We start from the raw sequence: 18,562 nt of genomic DNA on the forward strand, positions 1-18,562 counted from the left end.
TGTGCTGCCCCTTAGTTTCTGCATATGCACATCTTTCCTCAAATCAAATAAAGATGATGTACTATTACAGACAGAAAGAATAGTGTAGTGGTTTGTAGTACTGGATTACAACATTAGAGACCATGCTCGGCCATGAAATCTATCAGGTGACCTTGAGCAGGTCACACACTCTCAGCCTTAGGGGAAGACAATGGCAAACCTCTGAACAAATCTTGCCAATAAACCCGTCATAGGGTCTCCATAAGTCGGAAATGACTTGAAGGCACACAACAACAACAACAAGAAACTGTCATAGACAACAGTTTAAGTGGCAAATGATAAGGTGATTTTACAGCCATGTTTCCCCTTGAAGGGTTTAAATGTTCCATATCTATGGCTGCTTCATCAGAATGTTGTTTTCCCTCTGAAGTCAAGAGAAAACACAGTTTCTGAAAAAGTGAAACTGTTGATATTAATATAGTTGCGCAAAAGATGTATGCCTATTCCCAATGTTAGTATTTTATGTTTCAGCACAATTTACTGTTGTTACAATGAGAATGTCTAAATCACTCTTTGCATGCATAATTAACATGCACATCACAGGTACAATGAACTCAAGTCCCTCTATTCCAAGGTAATCTTTCAAAGGATGAATAAACATCCAAAAATTACAAAAACTCTCCAGTGACTGTTCAGTCATTCCACTCCTCCTATGACTCACAGCGCTTCAGCAAGTGCTGCCTTGTTTGCCACTCAGAGGTGTGACTGGTCATAAAGGAATGATGAGTTATATTTTTGGGGTTTCTGCTCTTTGCAGCTAGAATTAGGAAATGGAAAATTATTACAAAGTCTGTTGGAGAAAATATGTTGGCACCAGTGGGTGGGGTGGGAGAAGTTTTAATGGGACACCTTATTGAAGAGAGCAGACCACAGTGTGGCTGGAGATAATGCTAGGAGGGTAAGATGTAAATACTGTCTGTGTAGATCCATTTTCTAGCAGAGATCCAGAGTTGAGTCACACTTTAATTCCATTGATATACATGAGAAAATACAGAAATGACTATCCTAAATCCTATTGATTCAAATGGGACTAAAATGTTCATTTGTGAATCCAATCTGTACTGTTTTGTAGAAATGGATCATTGCTAAATGCATTCCTATGTCTTCCTTGTCCTGTTCCTCCATGCGTCATTACCATGTTTGGTGCTCTATCCTCCCAATAAACTTGAGATGCATAAAGAGAAGCATAGACAATGATCCAGAAGCAGTTCTGTCTGTGGAACCAGAAGGGCAAGGATTCCCCTTCTATATGCAGCATCATCTCACCCTCCATCTCTGCTGCAGAAGGCTAGGAAACCTTCCAGAGCAGAAAGCATGATGGATTGGGCATAGGGCAGGAAGGCGGGATTAAGGAGGAATGAAGAAGAGAGTGTGCAGTGACCGTCAATGGCACAGAAATCCCCCATTGTGCTATTGAAGTAAGGTGTGATAATAAATGCTTCAAAACAAATATGTTTCTGTTCTCTTTAAATAACGCAATTGCAGCTAAACCAAGGCTCATATGGCAAAGTCCTAAATCACAGTTCCTTTGCTCTTGGCAAAGCACTCCATAGCTGGTGTAAGAGATGTTTGGTGTTACGACATATACACATGCCAGCCAATCAGTGTTGTGCAGAGAACTAGTCTAAGAAGAGAGGAAAAGTTTCATGATTGATACAAGAGCCAACCCATCAAGAGTGCCTTTTACTGAGAACTGGAAAAAGCAGGCTTGTTCTGAATATGACCCAGGCTAGATGGTCAAATCCAGGCTCCCAAATGCTAACCTCTACTATTATGTTAGGATATTCTTTTTAGAAGTGTACAGGTGGGCAATGTGTGTGGTACTATAACAGAGATGAAGAATTTGATCTGCCATAGTGTCTGTTCCACTTCTGGAAGCATACTACTGAATACAACCTACACTTTGCATCTTTGTCCCAGGCTTTAGGATTTCACCTGACATTGCCAGGAGACATTCCATGTCCATCTTATCAGACTTAAGGTCTAGTTTCAAAACTGACATTTACAGTCTCAGAAGGCTGAAAATTCCTTCCTTCCTTCCCCCCCCCCCTCTGATTGTCCAAATAAAGAGTATATAAGTATTAAAAATTAAATCCCAAAACATTCTTGCTAAATAACATTATTAAAAGCCCATGACCCATTTCATTGCTTCAGATAAATGTAAATCCATATCACAGAATGAATGAATAAATAAATTAGTGAAATGGGTTTCACGAAGAATTCTTTCAATTGATCTATGGGAGGTGAACAACAAGTAGAGATAACCTAGCTCCAAACCTACAGTTTTTGTGATTATTCAAGATGTGGACTAGGCCAGCTATATTGTTTACATTGGGGAGGGATGCAGCCTGCAGACTATGTGTACTCCTCTGTTTTGGGAGAGCCATGGAATTCTTACTTAATTTCAATAGTGGGCAAGCACTAATCATCTTGCAAACAATGTGTAGGAAGAACAATCTCCTTGTTGTACAGGAAAACAGCAGCTTTCCTGATACTACCATTCTGTTGAATTTCAGTGGCATAGCACCTGGAAAGCAAGACATGCAATTTTCCTTTAAAGCAAGGTGCATGAGAATTGTCTGGCTTGTTTCCAAGTCAATTAATGCTCCTAGGATGCTCCCTGGATGACTGATCTCCTTATAAATAAACTACATACGCCTTATTTGAGGGCAAATTATGTCTTGTGTTTTGTTTTTCAGGGCTGCAACAGTGGAAGGTGTAGTCACCAATGGGTCCAAGGGTATTTCCACTTGTCCAACCTACCTACCTCTGATAGCTTCTAGTGGTTGTTCATGTGTTATTAAGTTGTACTATATACTTGTGTAGAGTAGTGAGGGGTAGATTGTTAGACTAGGAGCAGGAGCACTAACATTCACAACACAATTAACTATAAAAGCCAATGTGCAGCCTTGAAGTATTTAGTCTATCCTACTTCAGAGGATTACTGTGAGAGTCAAATGTGGGATAAAATAATGGTACAAATAATAAATAAATAGTGCTTTAAGTGTAGTTGTTTATAAAGTTAATCTGTTTGTGCATTGTGTAAATAATACCTAATTTCAGAATTTCATATTCTTTTCCAGAGTATATACCTACAGAAGAAGAAAACTTTATGTTTAAAATTACAACCTAGAACTTAACTTTAATATAACTAAATTCAAGAGTAAAAGTTTATATGTACCTTTGAAGCCCTCTTCATTTATAGTAGAATAAATATGATATGGATCTTTCAAGTCCCAAGACAAGGTCCTAGTTCAAAAATATTTAGGAATATTTTCAGAGACAATTGATTTTTTTTATTATTCTTTATGCTTTATCCAAATTTCTGTTTAATGGTTTTATTTTTTCCTTTCTTTTCAGGATTTCAAATTCATTTTGTGGCTTTCTCTGACTTCCAAAGATCAACTGGACTTTAAGATAAGCTGTCTAAACCAAAATGCATTTCAGAACAGGACTAGAACTAACTGAGATGCAGAATATGAGAATCCCAGAAGATGACAACGTCAGCAATGATTCCAATGATTTCACAGAAGTAGAAAATGGTCAGATGAATAGGTTAGTATTTTTCCACTGTCCCATGTTTACCATGTGAAAACATAATGTTTAAAAGCAGCATTTCTGTTTTGAGACATAGCTCATGAGTGATTCATTTCTTAGTCATGTTCTGTTCAAAGAAGTATTTGAATTTCATACCCCACCTCTGTTGGCCATTGACATGAACAATGAGAGAGACAGAGAAGAGAGCAAAGGATACTAATTTATTCAGCCTTTAAATGTCATCATGCTTAATAAGAATCTGTACAATACCATATAACCGAAAAGCCAGCATTTAAAAAGGCCTAGTCATTCAAAACAGAATCAAATCAGACAATATTAGACCTCTTTGAAATATTTGGACCGCAGCTGTGTTCAGAACATGTAACGCAAAACCATGGATTTATGTGATATCGGGCAAATGCCAGGCTTGTGGGAGTTATTTTCTTTTTTACTACAACTTCAAGATCCACAAACAGAAGCCAGAGGTTAAAATAGAGACATTAGATCAGAAAACTTTGTTTTGAGTACCAGAACTGAAGGCCTCTAGGATCAAAATCTGCATCTTGTTAGGTCCAGCTTTGGGTTGTGGGAAAATTTTATTGTTAAACAAATGAGAATCAGAAATCTTTGTTGATATATTTTAAGTCACTGCAAATCTGTCAGTAGAACCCAATTTATTTTCTGCTCAGTCCTGATTTAGTATTATGAAGAAAAACGACAAGAATTCTTGGGTTTGCATTGTCTTTCCCCAACTCCACTCCTCCACTGTGAAACTGATAGTAAATTAGAAATGTCCACTTCTATTCTAGATTAACTGCAGTTTGCTGTTATATTAAATCCTAAACTGTGGTTAACCTTGAAAAAGAACTTTCATAAACTATGGTTTTAAGGTTGATTGTGTCAGCAAAGCTTGGTTAAAATTATTTATAGTTTGCTGCAAAAAGCTAGGGTTTTTTTAAAAGCAGAAACTTTGAAAATCTTTGTGTCTGTGCAGAGAACAAGAAGGTTACAAATGTGAAATGTTATGTAGAAGATCAACATCTGTATAATCCTTCTGTATAATCCACACCACATGCTTAGGTCCTCTGGGAAAAACCTATTACAGCCAATAAAAACCAGGTTACCCAGAGGGCCTTTTCATCCTCCACTCCTAAATTATGGAATGGCCTGTTGGAGGAGATCCAACATGTTACCAACCTTGACAGCTTTAAAAAGGCTGTCAAGACGGATCTCTTCAGACAGGCCTTCCCTGATTAACCCGTGTTACCCATGATGTCCTGCTTCTGTTATGATGGTTTAAATGTTTGATTATTTTAACTGTATTTCTAAATATTATATTATAATTATGAAGGGAGTAATGAGATTATTTTACTATGTTGTATGTTTGTTATTGTAAGCTGCCTTGATCCTTGGAAGAGGCAGGACAATAATCATCATCATCATCATCATCATCATCATCATGCTAAACTATGGGTTTATGTGCAAATACTGCCAGTGCCACAGGATATGGTTTTTGACATCTCTGAAACTTTGGGTGCATCTCATTTATCATATTGAGGACTGTAACGGTTGCATACTAAAGCAGATTGTAAATGGTTCAAATGATACCTTTTTTACCTTGGTCTGGTGCATAGGTGGAAGAGCTAGATTTCAAATTGTGCAAAAGTCTTCTTCATGATCATTTACAATTAGATAACAGTGCCTTTCGGCAGCTTTATTTATGTGCCGAACTTAATTTTTCTGTTGCAGCAGAACCCCCTTCAAGAAAATATATGCAAATCAGCATGTAAAGCTGCATGTTGCAGAGAATTTTCCTTCAGACAGGTATATGCTACGTTAAGCTTGGCAACAGCACATTGTGCCATCTCCTGTTCTAAAGCAGTATTACTTAGAGCCCATCTATATGTACTGGAAGAGCATGTGATGATAACATAGCTGTGTCTGTGAAGTTTCAGAATGTACATGTAAGGTGCGTGTTTGAAATATGCCTTGGCAGAAACTCCAGCCTTACAGAAAAAAAGGGTTATTGGGGAAAGGAATAATGGTCTAGCCCTGTGATTCTCAAACTGTGGGGTGGTGCCCTCAAGGGGCATGAGAGTTGCTTGGGCAGGTGTGAAACCTCGACCCTGATTCCCCTCTCCTCCTCTTCCAAAAGCTTTATGGTCCTGGAGGGGAAAATAAACGTCCCCATCTTCAAAAAGGGGGAAAAAGAGGATCCCAACAATTATCGTCCAGTTAGTCTGACATCAATACCAGGAAAGATTCTGGAGCAGATAATTAAAGAGAGAGTCTGTGAACATCTAGAAGGCCATGCCATAATCACAAAAAGTCAGCATGGGTTTCAGAGAAACAAGTCATGCCAGACAAATCTGATCTCTTTCTTTGATAAAATACCAGCTTGGTAGATGAAGGGAATGCTGTGGATATAGTATATCTTGATTTCAGTAAGGCCTTTGACAAAGTTCCCCATGACATTCTTGCAAACAAGCTTGTAAAATGTGGGGTAGACAAGGCAACTGTTAAGTGGATTTGTAACTGGTTGACTGGCCAAACACAAAGAGTGCTCAACAATGGCTCCTTTTCATCCTGGAGAGAAGTGACCAGTGGGATCCCACAGGGCTCTGTCCTGGGCCCAGTTGTTTTTATCTTTTTTAAACATCTTTATCAATGACTTGGATGACAGTATTGGGGAGCATAGTTATCAAATTTGCAGATGATACCAAATTAGGAGGAATAGCTAATAACCCAGAGGACAAGATTGAAAATGACCTGAATAGGCTAGAAAGCTGGGCCAAAGCTAACAAAATGAAATTCAACACGGAGAAATGTAAGGTATTACACTTAGGGCAAAAAAATGAAATGCACAGATATAGGATGGGGGACACTTGGCTGAACGAAACTACATGTGAAGGGGATCTAGGAGTCCAAGTAAACCACAAGTTGAATATGAGTCAACAGTGTGATGTGGCAGCTAAAAAGGCCAATGCGATTTTAGGCTTCATCAATAGAAATGTAGTCTCTAGATCAAGGAAAGTAATAGTGCCACTCTTATTCTGCTTTGGTCGGGCCCCACCTGGAATACTGTGTCCAGTTCTGGGCACCACAATTGGATGTTGAGAAACTGGAACATGTCCAAAGGAGGGCAACTAAAATGGTGAAGGAAACCATGCCTTATGAGGAGCAAGTGGATGTTTAGCCTGGAGAAGGAAAGGTTAAGAGGTGATATGATAGCCCTGTTTAAATATTAGAAGGGATGTCATATTGAGGAGGGAACAAGCTTGTTTTCTGATGCTCCAGAGAACAGGACCCAGAACAGTGGATGCAAGCTACAGGAAAAGAGATTCCACCTCAACATTAGGAGGAACTTCCTGACAGTAAGAGCTGTTCAACAGTGGAACACACTCCCTTGGAGTGTAGTGGAGTCTCCTTCCTTGGAAGTCTTTAAACAGAGGCTGGATGGCCATCTGTCGGGTATGCTTTGATTGAGAGTTTTTGCCTGACAGGTGGTTGGACTGGATGGCCCTTGTGGTCTCTTCCAACTCTATGATTCTATGAGGACAGCTATTTCCTTGTAAGCTGTTAAAAGATTAATATACATGAATGTGTGAATGAAAATATGCACACTAAACAAACAAAATATTTTTTCTTATACCATGTCATGTGTGGGGGGCATGATGTCTGGATATAGATGTAAAGGGGGTCACAATGGTAAAAAGTTTGAGAACCACTGGTCTAGCAATCTCCAAGACATACTGCAAGTCTAGAGAGTACTTTTTTAAATATAAAGGCAATCATTCAACATGCATTTCTTCATCTACATTCTGAAGTGATACAGTCCCAGGAGGTCTGGTGCTATTTTATTGCAACTAAGGTAAGCAAACTAAAAGCTATGTAGGTCAAATTTTTCTTTGGTTCATTCTGAGTCAGAATAAAAGCTCTCTTTTCCATGTATACTCATTGGTTTGCTTTCAGTCTTAAGGGCTGAGTGTCCCATGAGGGCTTGGGGGTTCTGGGAATTGTAGTGGGAAAGGGAACTTTCCCAGGCTTTGAGAAAGCTCAAATTCCTTCTTAAGGTCTTTCCAGCATGCTGTAGATCTAAGTGCTTGATTTCTTTGTCAAGCTCTTTGGAGAGGGTGAAGAGAGGTAGAATGCCATTTCTTAGCAGCCATAGCCAGCTTGGCCAATGGTAAGCTATAATGGTAGGAGAAGTAGAAGGCCTGACTTATGGAGGTAGCCAATGTAAGATAGGGCTGAAATCCCTGAGCTAGATCAGCCACTAGTCTCATTCTCTTTCTGAGTCATTTCTCCAGAGCTTGGAAAATTTATCTTCTGGACTACAACTCCCAGGGATTCTGGGGATTCTGGTGGTTGAAAAGGTAACATTCCCAAGTTTTGAACTTCCTCAATCACAGTTCTACTTGTATTCAGAAGCTTAGCTAAGTAGAGATGTCTCTTTCTTTAATCTGCTTTTCTCTTTTCTTACTGTTATTTTTCTCCTTAAGTTGTAGGTAGACAAAGTCTGCCAAATGTTTTTGCTCATTATATAATCTTGGGTTTTGAGCCACTTCACAAATAATAAAGCTGTACCTCATTATGATGAAAGGTCAGCCCATGCTTTCCTGGCCCAGGTGCTAACCTGGATTGGTCCCTGGGCTGTCTCAGGGACAGGCTGGTGTTTACATGCCCACCTATCCCTGCACCATGGACTTGCTACTGCCGGCAACCTCTTATCTTCCTCTCCCATTGCTGCTAGTGAGACGACCCCCATTGCCACATCTGACATGGAGACAGGGCACCTGGCTGTATCCACATGGTCAGGTAGCTCATTTCCATGCCAGAGGTGACTGAGATCTTCTCACTAGCAGCAATGGGAGAGTAAGATAAAGGGCACACAGAACTGTCTAATCTGCTAGACTTAGCCACTGATTTTCCAGGAAACTCCTCAGCAAATTGAGGATCAATTTAATCCATGTTAACCCCTATTTATCCTAGGATTGGTACAGATCCACCAGATCTGCATTTGGTCTGGAAGGATCCAGCTTGATCCTGGCCTTGGGGCATTGGCCTGCATCGTCCAAACAGGATGACACAAGGCTGGTAGGAACACAGGCATTTTGGCCCATGCAGACAGCACCTAACAAATTGAATTCATTCCCACTGAACATGTAGAATTTCTACAGAGTTAAAGTTCCTTTTTAAAACAGCTCATAGTTCCTTTGAAGATTATTTTTCCAACATACCAAAACTGCATACATCAAGATGATGAACGTCTGGAGGTATGAACTTGAATTCACTAATCTTGTTTTGTTTAACATTAGGGAAGTCAGACAGCACCAAAAGCCAGACACACACACTATTGTCATTTTCCTGTTTACCCTGGGGATTCAGGTATGCTTCCCTCTAAACAAATTTGAGATAAAATGCACATTTTACATTCCTGGGAACCTCTAGGAGGAACCATGTTTTTCAGTAACCACTCCACCACCAGCTGCAGCAGCAACAACAACAAAATTGAAACTGTATCTGTTTGACATCCAAAATCTCATATATTTCTTTTCATTTTGGGTGGGTTTATTTGCTTTTTTTCCATTTTGAGTGGTGGTGAAGTTGACTGTGGATATGAAGAGAAGAAAATTGATATTAGGACCTCCAGGATTTTTGCCTTAGGTGTCATGTCTAGACATGGGGGAGTGAACAAGGAAGAGAAAGGAAGGGTAGAAGGGGGAATAATATGTCACTAACAGCCTTAGGCATTTTTAGGCTTTGTTTTAATAAGGGAAGGAGGGCCAGAAGTTTATCGTGTTGGTTTTATGGAAGAGATGGGCATCAGTAATGGTAACTTCTAAACAGTCATATATTTCTCCACAGGGAAAATGTATAAATCTTCTCATCAGAATCTTGAGAAAAAGAATAATGTTTGCCACATCTTGACTTTAATTTCTATATGATATGCAAAACTACATCAGATTTTGCAGGAAAAACAGCAGTTAAATGTACCATTTTGAAGGGGTGATGGGTGGGAAGTTGTATTAGTTTGTTGCAACAAAACCAGCACTGTGGGTCCACATGGTGCAGTGAATAACAATTGACAGCTAATGGCCATTGACACATTATTTCTCCATTGCTGCATCCATTCCTTTTGGCACAAGAATATTCATAGTGGCTTAATTAAAACAATTCAGTAACTGTTACTGATCATAAACAGTGCTAAGGGTTGTTCATGATGTGTGTTGTTCTTATGCTAAAGAATACCGTCTTACTATTTTTCAGCAAGTTTATTGCAGACCGTGAGAGCAGAAGAAGCCTAACCAACAGCCACTTGGAAAAGAAGAAATGTGATGAATATGTAGGTTCCTCACCTCATCCTACAAAAGAAATTTAATCTCTTGTGCATGGGGGAGCTGTTGTGACACATGAAGTAGGAACAATGCCATTCTCTTCCATTTGGGAGACACTTCACCCATATTTTGTGTTTATTAAATTTGTATCCCCATCTTACCTCCAGGGACCTCAAGGCAATTTACATGATTCTCACAACTTATAATTTGCCCTCCAACTAAATGCAGTAAATGCATCTTCTAGGGGAAATGGATCTGCCTCATCATTCTAGATTGGGATCATCCAATGAAGCTCAAAGATGAAAGATTTAAAATAGACAGAAGGAACCCTTTCTTGCCACAGCATGTAGTGAAGCTGAAGAATTTGTTTCCACAGACTGTAGTAATCACTACCATCCTGGACATCTTAAAAGAGGGATTAGACATATTCATAAAACATAAGGATTCACTAGAAAAAGAAATAATGCTTGGGAAGATTGAAGGCAGTAGCAAAAGAGGAAGACCTCACTCTAGAGCGATAGACTCAATCAAGGAAGCTACAGCTCTGAGTCTGCAATACTTGAGCAGGGCTGTTGGTAACAGGGTGACTTGGAGGTACAGTATCTCATTCATGGGGCTGCCATAAGTCAGAGTTGAATTGATGGCAGTTAACAACGAGGAGGAAGAGATTGGTCAATGGCTACTAATCTCAATGGGTTGTTTTTGTTCCTACTGTTGTTATTCTCGTCATCATTATCATCTTCATCTTTATTTATATACCATCCCCCCACCATAAACTGAGACTCAACATGTTTCACATTGAAATTGTTACCATATAGTTAAAACATGTGAAAAGTCAACATTAAAATATTAAACTAATGTTTAAATCAGTTTCAAATATACACTTAAAAAAAGGGGGGGGATCTAAAAACAGTACAGTTTAAAACAATATGTCATTCTTTTAGAAGTCCTTTCCTTAAAAGCCTTCAGTGTTAAAAGCCTGTTGAAAAACCTTTCCCTTTTGATAGAATGACATCATGGATGGACTCATTCTAGCTGCTCTAGGAAGGGAGTTTTCCTCTAATGTCCTCCATAGAACACCCTGTGCATACTGATATTCCGACTAACAGGGCTGGTTCTTAAAATTCATATCCATTACAGAAATGCTGTACCTGCTAGGCTATGAAGCCAACTGCCAAGGTATCTTGGTCAGGACACACACTCTCAGCCTCAGAAGACAGCAATGGCAAACCCCCTCTTCAAAACTTGCCAAGAAACCCCCATGGTAGGGTCACCAGAAACAACTTAAAGGCACACCCCCTCCTCCTCCTCCTGCAACACAGCACCATTCTTCCTCTTCCTCCTCCATCTACACCACATGCTGGTTCCCTCCTTCTCCTTCTTCCTATCTTCCTCATCCTCCTTCTCTGTGCCCCCCCTGCTGCCGCAACCACCACTGGTTCCCTCCTCCTCCTTTATTTCTCCTCCTCTGTGCCCCCCTGCAAAGCTTTGAACAAACTTTTCCAAGAAACACCCATGATAGATTTGCCTTAAGCTTGCCATAAATTGGAAATGACTTGAAGGCACACAGCAACAAACAGAACCCCAATCATGAGGGGCGGGACCTCCAGCCAGAACACGGGCACTGCCGTCCAGCTCCTTGTGGCCCCTTTGTCCCAGGGCAAACTGGGCCAAGACAAGGAGACGGGCCACACACCCTCCCCACCCCTTCCACTGGTGGCTGTCATGCCCACGCAAACTGAGCTGTATGCTGGAAATGGCACACATGCCATGGGTTCACCAACACAGTCCTACCATGTGTCCACACTAAGTGTATCTGTGAAGATGCTGGGACTGAAAGAAGGGCCTCTCCTAAAAATCTCAGGGCCCAGGCAGTCTCATATATACTATATTAGGCTTGAGAGATGGAGAATATGAGCTAGAGGCTGCTATTGGCTCGTCCTGCTGTAGCTTTCCATGGGTATCTGACTGGCTACTCTGGGAATAGAAACATTACCTTGAATAGGTGTTTTGTATGGTACCATACACACTACTTCCTTCAGTTCTTAGCCATGAATTAGGTTAGGTGAAGAGGTACTGTGATGATCACCACACATTTAGCTTCATGGCTGAACCAAGGTCTCCCTGTTGCTAGCAGCCCATCACTTTAACTGGCACCAACATCTGTGCAAGATCTACTGAAGTAAATGTACAGAGACACATTGTGTAAGCACAAAACATTGATTTGTCCTCTGGATATAAAAAGATCTATGAACACTATTTTCAGTAATTAAGGAAGAGACTGGAAAGATGAATGAGCTTCAGCTAATGCATACATTATGTGTGTCATCTGATGTGTACATGTGACTATTCACTGTAGCGTTCTTACAAATATTGTTTTCAAAATATTAACCTGTATTTACAGTGTATGTGCAGATGACTCTTTCAGGTCCTTTGTGGTTACATGCCCCTTTCTATTAGTTATATTTATGTACTCCTCCTCAATTGTTGTCATTGACTTTCAGTTACTCATAATTCTTCTGCCACTGAACTCTAGAACAAGTGTTCACTAGGTTGTTACGAGAACATTTGACATATTATCAGGTATCAGTCTCAAAATGTTAATTCCATTGGGAAGAAAGACAATCGGGTCCAATTCAAGATAATAGCACAAGGTTAAGCAACTTTATGCAAAATGCAATGTGTATAAAACTTGCAGTTTAAAAGTGGAGCAATAGTTAAAACTGTAGGAACAAACCATTGGAATTGTGGTTATTTTCTCTTTATCTTTCTAAACTGTTTTAATATAAATTATTGTACTTTAAACTAAATTATTAAATCTTTACAGATTCCAGGCACAACATCATTGGGAATGTCTGTCTTCAATCTCAGCAATGCCATCATGGGCAGTGGGATATTAGGCCTTGCCTTTGCACTGGCAAACACAGGAATCCTGCTCTTTTTGTAAGTAATCTATATGCAAAATGGATTTGACTCACTTTTGCTTTGCCATTGATGTGTAAATTTGAAATGGGTGTAAATGTTCATGTTCCATTCAAATGCTGTTGTAATAGATGAAGTGGGTTATATAATTAACATAGTATGAAATGTGCACCACTTTTAAGGGGCAAATGAGTAACGTTCAAACAGTCAAGCATCGCCCTCTAGTTTCTTCATAATGGTATGCTTGTCCCTAGTTTCTAACATACTTCTATAGAATTTTCTACTCATTCTAGTTCAATTTCCATAGGACTTAATTTCTACAGAACTTTTGCTCCATAAACCAGAATCTTATGCAAAGTAGCCTATCAATGTCACATTCTTTTTTTCTCATACTTCATCTGGGCCTTTTGATTGTGTTTCCTCAGATTCACCTTCATTTTAGAAGTTTCATCCTTCTTTTTCAATGCTTTTCAATGCAATAATGTTCCATTATTATAAGTAACATGAATAAGAATAGTGTCTGGCATAGATGATTATGACTGCTAAAAATAAATGGCTGAAGATATATGACTTTTCTTTTCAAAGAACAAATGCAGTATTAAAAACATTGTCCTGATATTCCTGGTCCCACATTACCCAGTTCTAGAAAACAAAATTCAAATGAGGGGATTCAAAATTCAAACATGAGGAGATTTTGGAGAGAAGTCCACAAAACAGGGCATATGATTCTGAGCCACTGATTGTATTGTTCTGGTATATCCTAAGAGAAATAATGACACTTACTTTTCTTGTTATGCAAAAAAAAAAAAAAAAAAAAGATACCCCACAATTTTGTTTTGAATCAAGATGCAGGGACATGTAGATTAAGCATGTTATTCCTGTGAACAGTAGAAGCACCAGTTTTTAGTATATCTCCATCAAAATAGGTACTGATGGATTTGGTATGTTATGTGACTAACCCACAAGTGTTAATTGCAAAGGATTTTGGAGACAATGATGTTTCTCATTGAAAGACATCAGCTTTCTAAATGTTAGTCTCTACACTGTGCTTTCTCTTAGGCAGGGGTAGGCAACCTGTGGCCCGTGGGCTGGATGTGGCCCGGCAAGGCCTTGAGACCGGCCCCAGCCCGGTCCTGCCGCCGATTGCTGCCGGAGCCTTTGGCCTCTCGCGTGAGGGCGTGGGGCCTTTGGCCTATCAGGAGGAGGCGGGCAAGGGGGGGCAAGCGGCAGGCAAGGGGGGCAAGCAGCGGGCAAGGGGGGCAATTGTCTATAGAAGCCTCCAAAACATGCATTTATATTAATATTTTTTGTTCCCAAATATTTTTTAAAAATCAGCAAATTTTTAGCGTGTCCTCCATTTTTAAGGAAAAGTGTCCTCCATTTGAAATTTTTGTCCTACATTTGTCCCAGTTTATTTATTTATTTAATTTTTTTTTTTTAAATTATTTAATTATTTATTTTTTGGCTTAGGCCCCCCAGTTGTCTGAGGGACAGCATCCCGGCCCCCGGCTCAAAAAGGTTGCCTACCCCTGCTCTTAGGTTTTATAAGGGGAAGATTATTATTATTATTTAAAAATGATAAAATAAAGATTCACTTCTGGTTTTGAAAAATGGATGGTTTTGGATGCTAAATCGTGCATGGTGGCTCTGCCAGCTATTTAAAAGGTGTATTGCTGCTTATGGAGGTTTCTAGGGTTGGAATGAGTAGGGACAGGGGTTGGCAAAGCATGGTTCTGGGGACACATGCACCCCCTGACTCCTTTTGTAACCCTCAACCCCTCAAGACTCCGTGGAGTGGATGATGGCTATAAAAATTGGGGTATGGGATTACTTAAAATTGTGGATTTTAATCTATATTGTATTTTATTGTCCTTTTGTGCTGTAATCTGCCTTGATTCCTTCAGGAAAAGGCGGAATATAAATAAATTATATTATTAAAATAAAATTGTTATTATTATTAATAGCCAGGGGGTAAATGCGTTCCCAGAACCATGCTTTGCTAACCCCTGTCATAGAACATCATCAGCTCCCAGGTCCCCATTTAAGAATCCTACTGTGTTTCTTCTCCATCCTATACTAGCAGCAGTTGAAGAATCAAACTTGAGATTTTTAATTGCCCAGAGAGCATTTAAGACTGAACTGCTTGAGGTGTTTAAACAAACACAAGTTATTTCAGTATCCCTGAGGTGTCAAGGAGTGAAAGGAACACCGCAGTGACTTCATAGTCTTAAATAACCCTCTGAGAGGTACAGTTCTTTGGATTCTCATAAAAAAGAGCTCTCATGTACACTAGACAGATTTTATAGATTTAACATGGACTGATGCCACCCCTGCGAAATGCATAAAAATACTTTAGAGTCCAGATAGAGGCATTTCATAATTTTGTGAATTGGTGTGCTTTTTTAAGTTTCAAAGAACATGCAAGGAGGCTCCAATCTGAAGCATGTTTTCTGGGGAATATGCCCCCCTTAAACTCAGGTAGACCTACCTCTGAGGAAGCATGCATAGGCATGTAATGCATGGGCCCAGTCCATGGAGAAATTGTTTTGTACAAACCCTATGAACAGAATTAGTAACTATACAAATATTCAACAGTACTCTTGCATAGCTCAGATTTATTTCAGCAGCATTTGTGCAGGATGATATCTCCCAGGATTGTACCCTTAGTCTTTCTCTTTTCTAAAATTTAAATAACAGAACTAAACGGGAGCATTTCAAGATTTTCCTTAAACTCAGCCATGCATATTTGTTGTTTTAAATTTTTAAGTATCTAATAGGAGCTCAGCATGTTATGGAGGAACAAGATACTGCTTCATAATCAAGGATGAATCCTAAAGGCTTATATGTATGCCAGGATTTTTTTTTACACCATAACTAAAACTCTTTGTTTCTGAGACAAGCTGTGATTATACTGTTTTGATACAACAGTATGCATCAAGAGCAGGATCTTGTGTTTTCATAGCTACAGCTGCTGAACTGAAACTCTCCCCTCCCCCCCAAAAAATTAAACTAAAACACAAAACCACAACTGTGTTTCTTAATCTGAGTTTGGGATGTCTGGAATTCCCCCCTCCCAGCTGCTACCCTCCATGTATATTGGATTATGGCACTCATTATCCCCAGCCGTTGGGGATGGACTATTGCTCCCATCATCCTCAGCCATCACTGATACATTACAACAGATCCAAAAGACACAAGGTTGCAGTGAATGAAGAACTTGAGATTCTGAAGGAAACAACAAAATTGGGTTGAAACAGAATTGTCACCCCTGGTTTTCTAAAGCTGTGCATGCATATACAGTACCTATTCTCTATTCATAGCCATTTTGGTGGTCAGCTATTTGGAACAGGGTAGAATGAGCCAAGACTCTGAGTGTGGGAAATACCTGTTAAAATTCAGTGTCCCCTGTCTCCCTATGCATATGCCTGTCATCCTATTCCTAACATCATAGTGCCTTAAAACTGGATTGTAGGGAAATGCAAGATAAGAAAAGAGTGGTGAATAATCAAGTGTGTGAGCTGAAGTGTGAGAACTCTCTACATCCTCTCACTCACATATTTATGTTTTCTCATCCTTGTATCCTCTGAGTCATTTCTGTCTGAAATTACTTGGACTGGGAGGCAGGAGAGAAATGTTGGGTGGGGGAGTGTATGAAGAGCTACACTGAGTAACCAAGAAACATTCTCTCTTTAATTCAGGCTCTCTGCCTCTTTATTCCCCCAGTACAACTGTTAGAAGGAGGGAGAGAAGGTTGGCACTTCATGGGCTCATCAGTGCCTCACAGGTCAGCCTACATAATCTATGACAAATGTGCCTGAAGCAAAAAGCAGCTGATCTGCAGGAAATATGCCTGGAACAAATAGCTCCAGGTGACTCACACAAGTGACCAACGCCATATGTTACAGGGAATTAATATGTGTAAGGGCTGGAGAAAGCCAGCCCTGAGAGAAATTTCATCTTAGTATCAAGAAAGGCACCCAGATGCTGTATGTAATGGCTTTCATACTCAAGCTAAAATAAAATAAAATTTTAAAGTACCTGTTACATTTAACCTTTCTGTTTATGTGAAATGGGAGAAGAGTAGGGAAAATAAATAATTTACCAGATATTGCCATCTAACCAGGGATGAACACTTTGGCTTACTCTTTAGCAGCAGTTTGACCTGCTGATAGCATACGTCACATGGAGGTAAAATTATTATGACCTACTCAAGTCTACACATTAAGAAGCTGTTAAAATTACAGCTACACTAGCCAGTTGAATTTATTTATTTATTTATTTATTTGCTTGTTGCATTTATATATCACATTTCTCCCAGAGTGAGATCCAAGGCAGTCACAAAAAAAACCAGTTAAAACTTGACAATAGCATTTATAAAACAATTAAAAGCATATTGAAAAGCATACAAAGTTAAAATAAATAAATCATGCACACCCTCCCTGTCAGTGATTACATATTAAAAGCATGCTTAAACAAAAAGATGAGTAGAAAGCGTGGAGGGGACCAGACTAGCCTCTTATGAGAAGGGATTCCAGAGGATGAGAGCAACCACTGAAAAGGCTCTCTCTTGTACTCTTACTAAGTGAGACTGTGACAGTGTTGGGACTGAGAAAAAGCTCTCCTGAAGATCTGACAGGTTTTTATAGGTTCAGGTTGAAACACTAGAACACTTATGTGCTCTAGCACAGGAAAAAGGAAGACTCTGGAGTTCCCAGTTTGTAAACGTAATATGAAAAGTTCATAAAATGGCTTTAAACCTGAGATACGGCTTTTTTCTGCCCTCAAATTGTGTGTGTGTGTGTTGTGTGCCTTAAAATAGTTTCTGACTTATGGAACTCTAAGGCGCATGGGGTTTTCTTGGCAAGTTTCTTCAGAGAAAGTTTGCCATTGCCATCCTCTCAGCCTGAGAGAGTATGACTTGTCCAAGGTCACCCAGTGGGTTTTTGGGGCTGAATGGTGATTCGAACCCAGCTCTCCAGAGTCATAGTCCAGTGTTCAAGCCACCACACCACACTGGCTCTCCCTCCTCAAATCACCTCAGTCTTTTATAAATACAGCCTTAAAACTTCTGCCCATCTAGTGTGCTCATTCTGGTCCATTTTACATTAATATGTGTGGTGCCACCATCCTCTTCAGCACTTCACACGGTAAAAGTAACATCTTTGTGCTTCTGGCTGAAAATAATATTTTCTAGCTTTGTAAACTTTTAATAAACCTCAGAAATAAATGAAGAGACATTTCCTATTTTCAACACACTAGTATTGACAGTGTTGGATGGTCAAGATGCTGTCTGAGGAAGGTTTTATGCATTGTGGACCATTTAAGTGGCATTGTCATTTACACACTATTTCCTTCCCATTTGTAGAACAAGAAAGAACACCGCTTATATATTCTTAGATATAGCTGTCACAAAATTATTTTTACAGATATTTTCTTAAATGGATTTTGACAAGAATGTTTTTTTTTTAGCTTGGCTTAATATATGGAACATGAAAACCACTGGGATGCTGCATAATTTTCTCAGTTTCCCTGCATATGTTTTAAATTTGCAGAAAGCCAGTGCTGTTTCAGTTTTCATACCACTTCTTGGGATAGCACTAGCAGTAGTCTGTCTATTTCAGCTTTAGCCGCCATCCATATAAAGAGGCCCTTCATGCCACTTTACTGGAAGGGGGGGGGGGACCAAGTTTACACACAGCAACCTGTGTGAGCTTCTTAAAACAGGA

General features: G+C 39.6%; 1 protein-coding gene across 2 annotated transcripts in view; it reads left to right on the forward strand.

Annotated features, from left to right (window-relative positions):
• SLC38A1 (solute carrier family 38 member 1) overlaps positions 1-18,562 on the forward strand; it is a 74,237-nt gene that overhangs the window by 11,045 nt on the left and 44,630 nt on the right. Inside the window, exons 2-4 of one of the 2 annotated variants that reach the window (XM_042467249.1) lie at positions 3,400-3,594; positions 9,847-9,922; positions 12,742-12,857. In XM_042467249.1, coding sequence (XP_042323183.1) covers positions 3,476-3,594; positions 9,847-9,922; positions 12,742-12,857 — 311 coding nt within the window. In that variant the 5' untranslated portion in view covers positions 3,400-3,475. Of the gene's footprint in view, positions 1-3,399; positions 3,595-5,317; positions 5,401-9,846; positions 9,923-12,741; positions 12,858-18,562 lie in introns of those variants that run through there. The other variant, XM_042467250.1, reaches the window with a different exon arrangement.

This window comes from Sceloporus undulatus, chromosome 5, assembly GCF_019175285.1.
Source record: "Sceloporus undulatus isolate JIND9_A2432 ecotype Alabama chromosome 5, SceUnd_v1.1, whole genome shotgun sequence".
NCBI classification, from domain to species: domain Eukaryota; kingdom Metazoa; phylum Chordata; class Lepidosauria; order Squamata; family Phrynosomatidae; genus Sceloporus; species Sceloporus undulatus.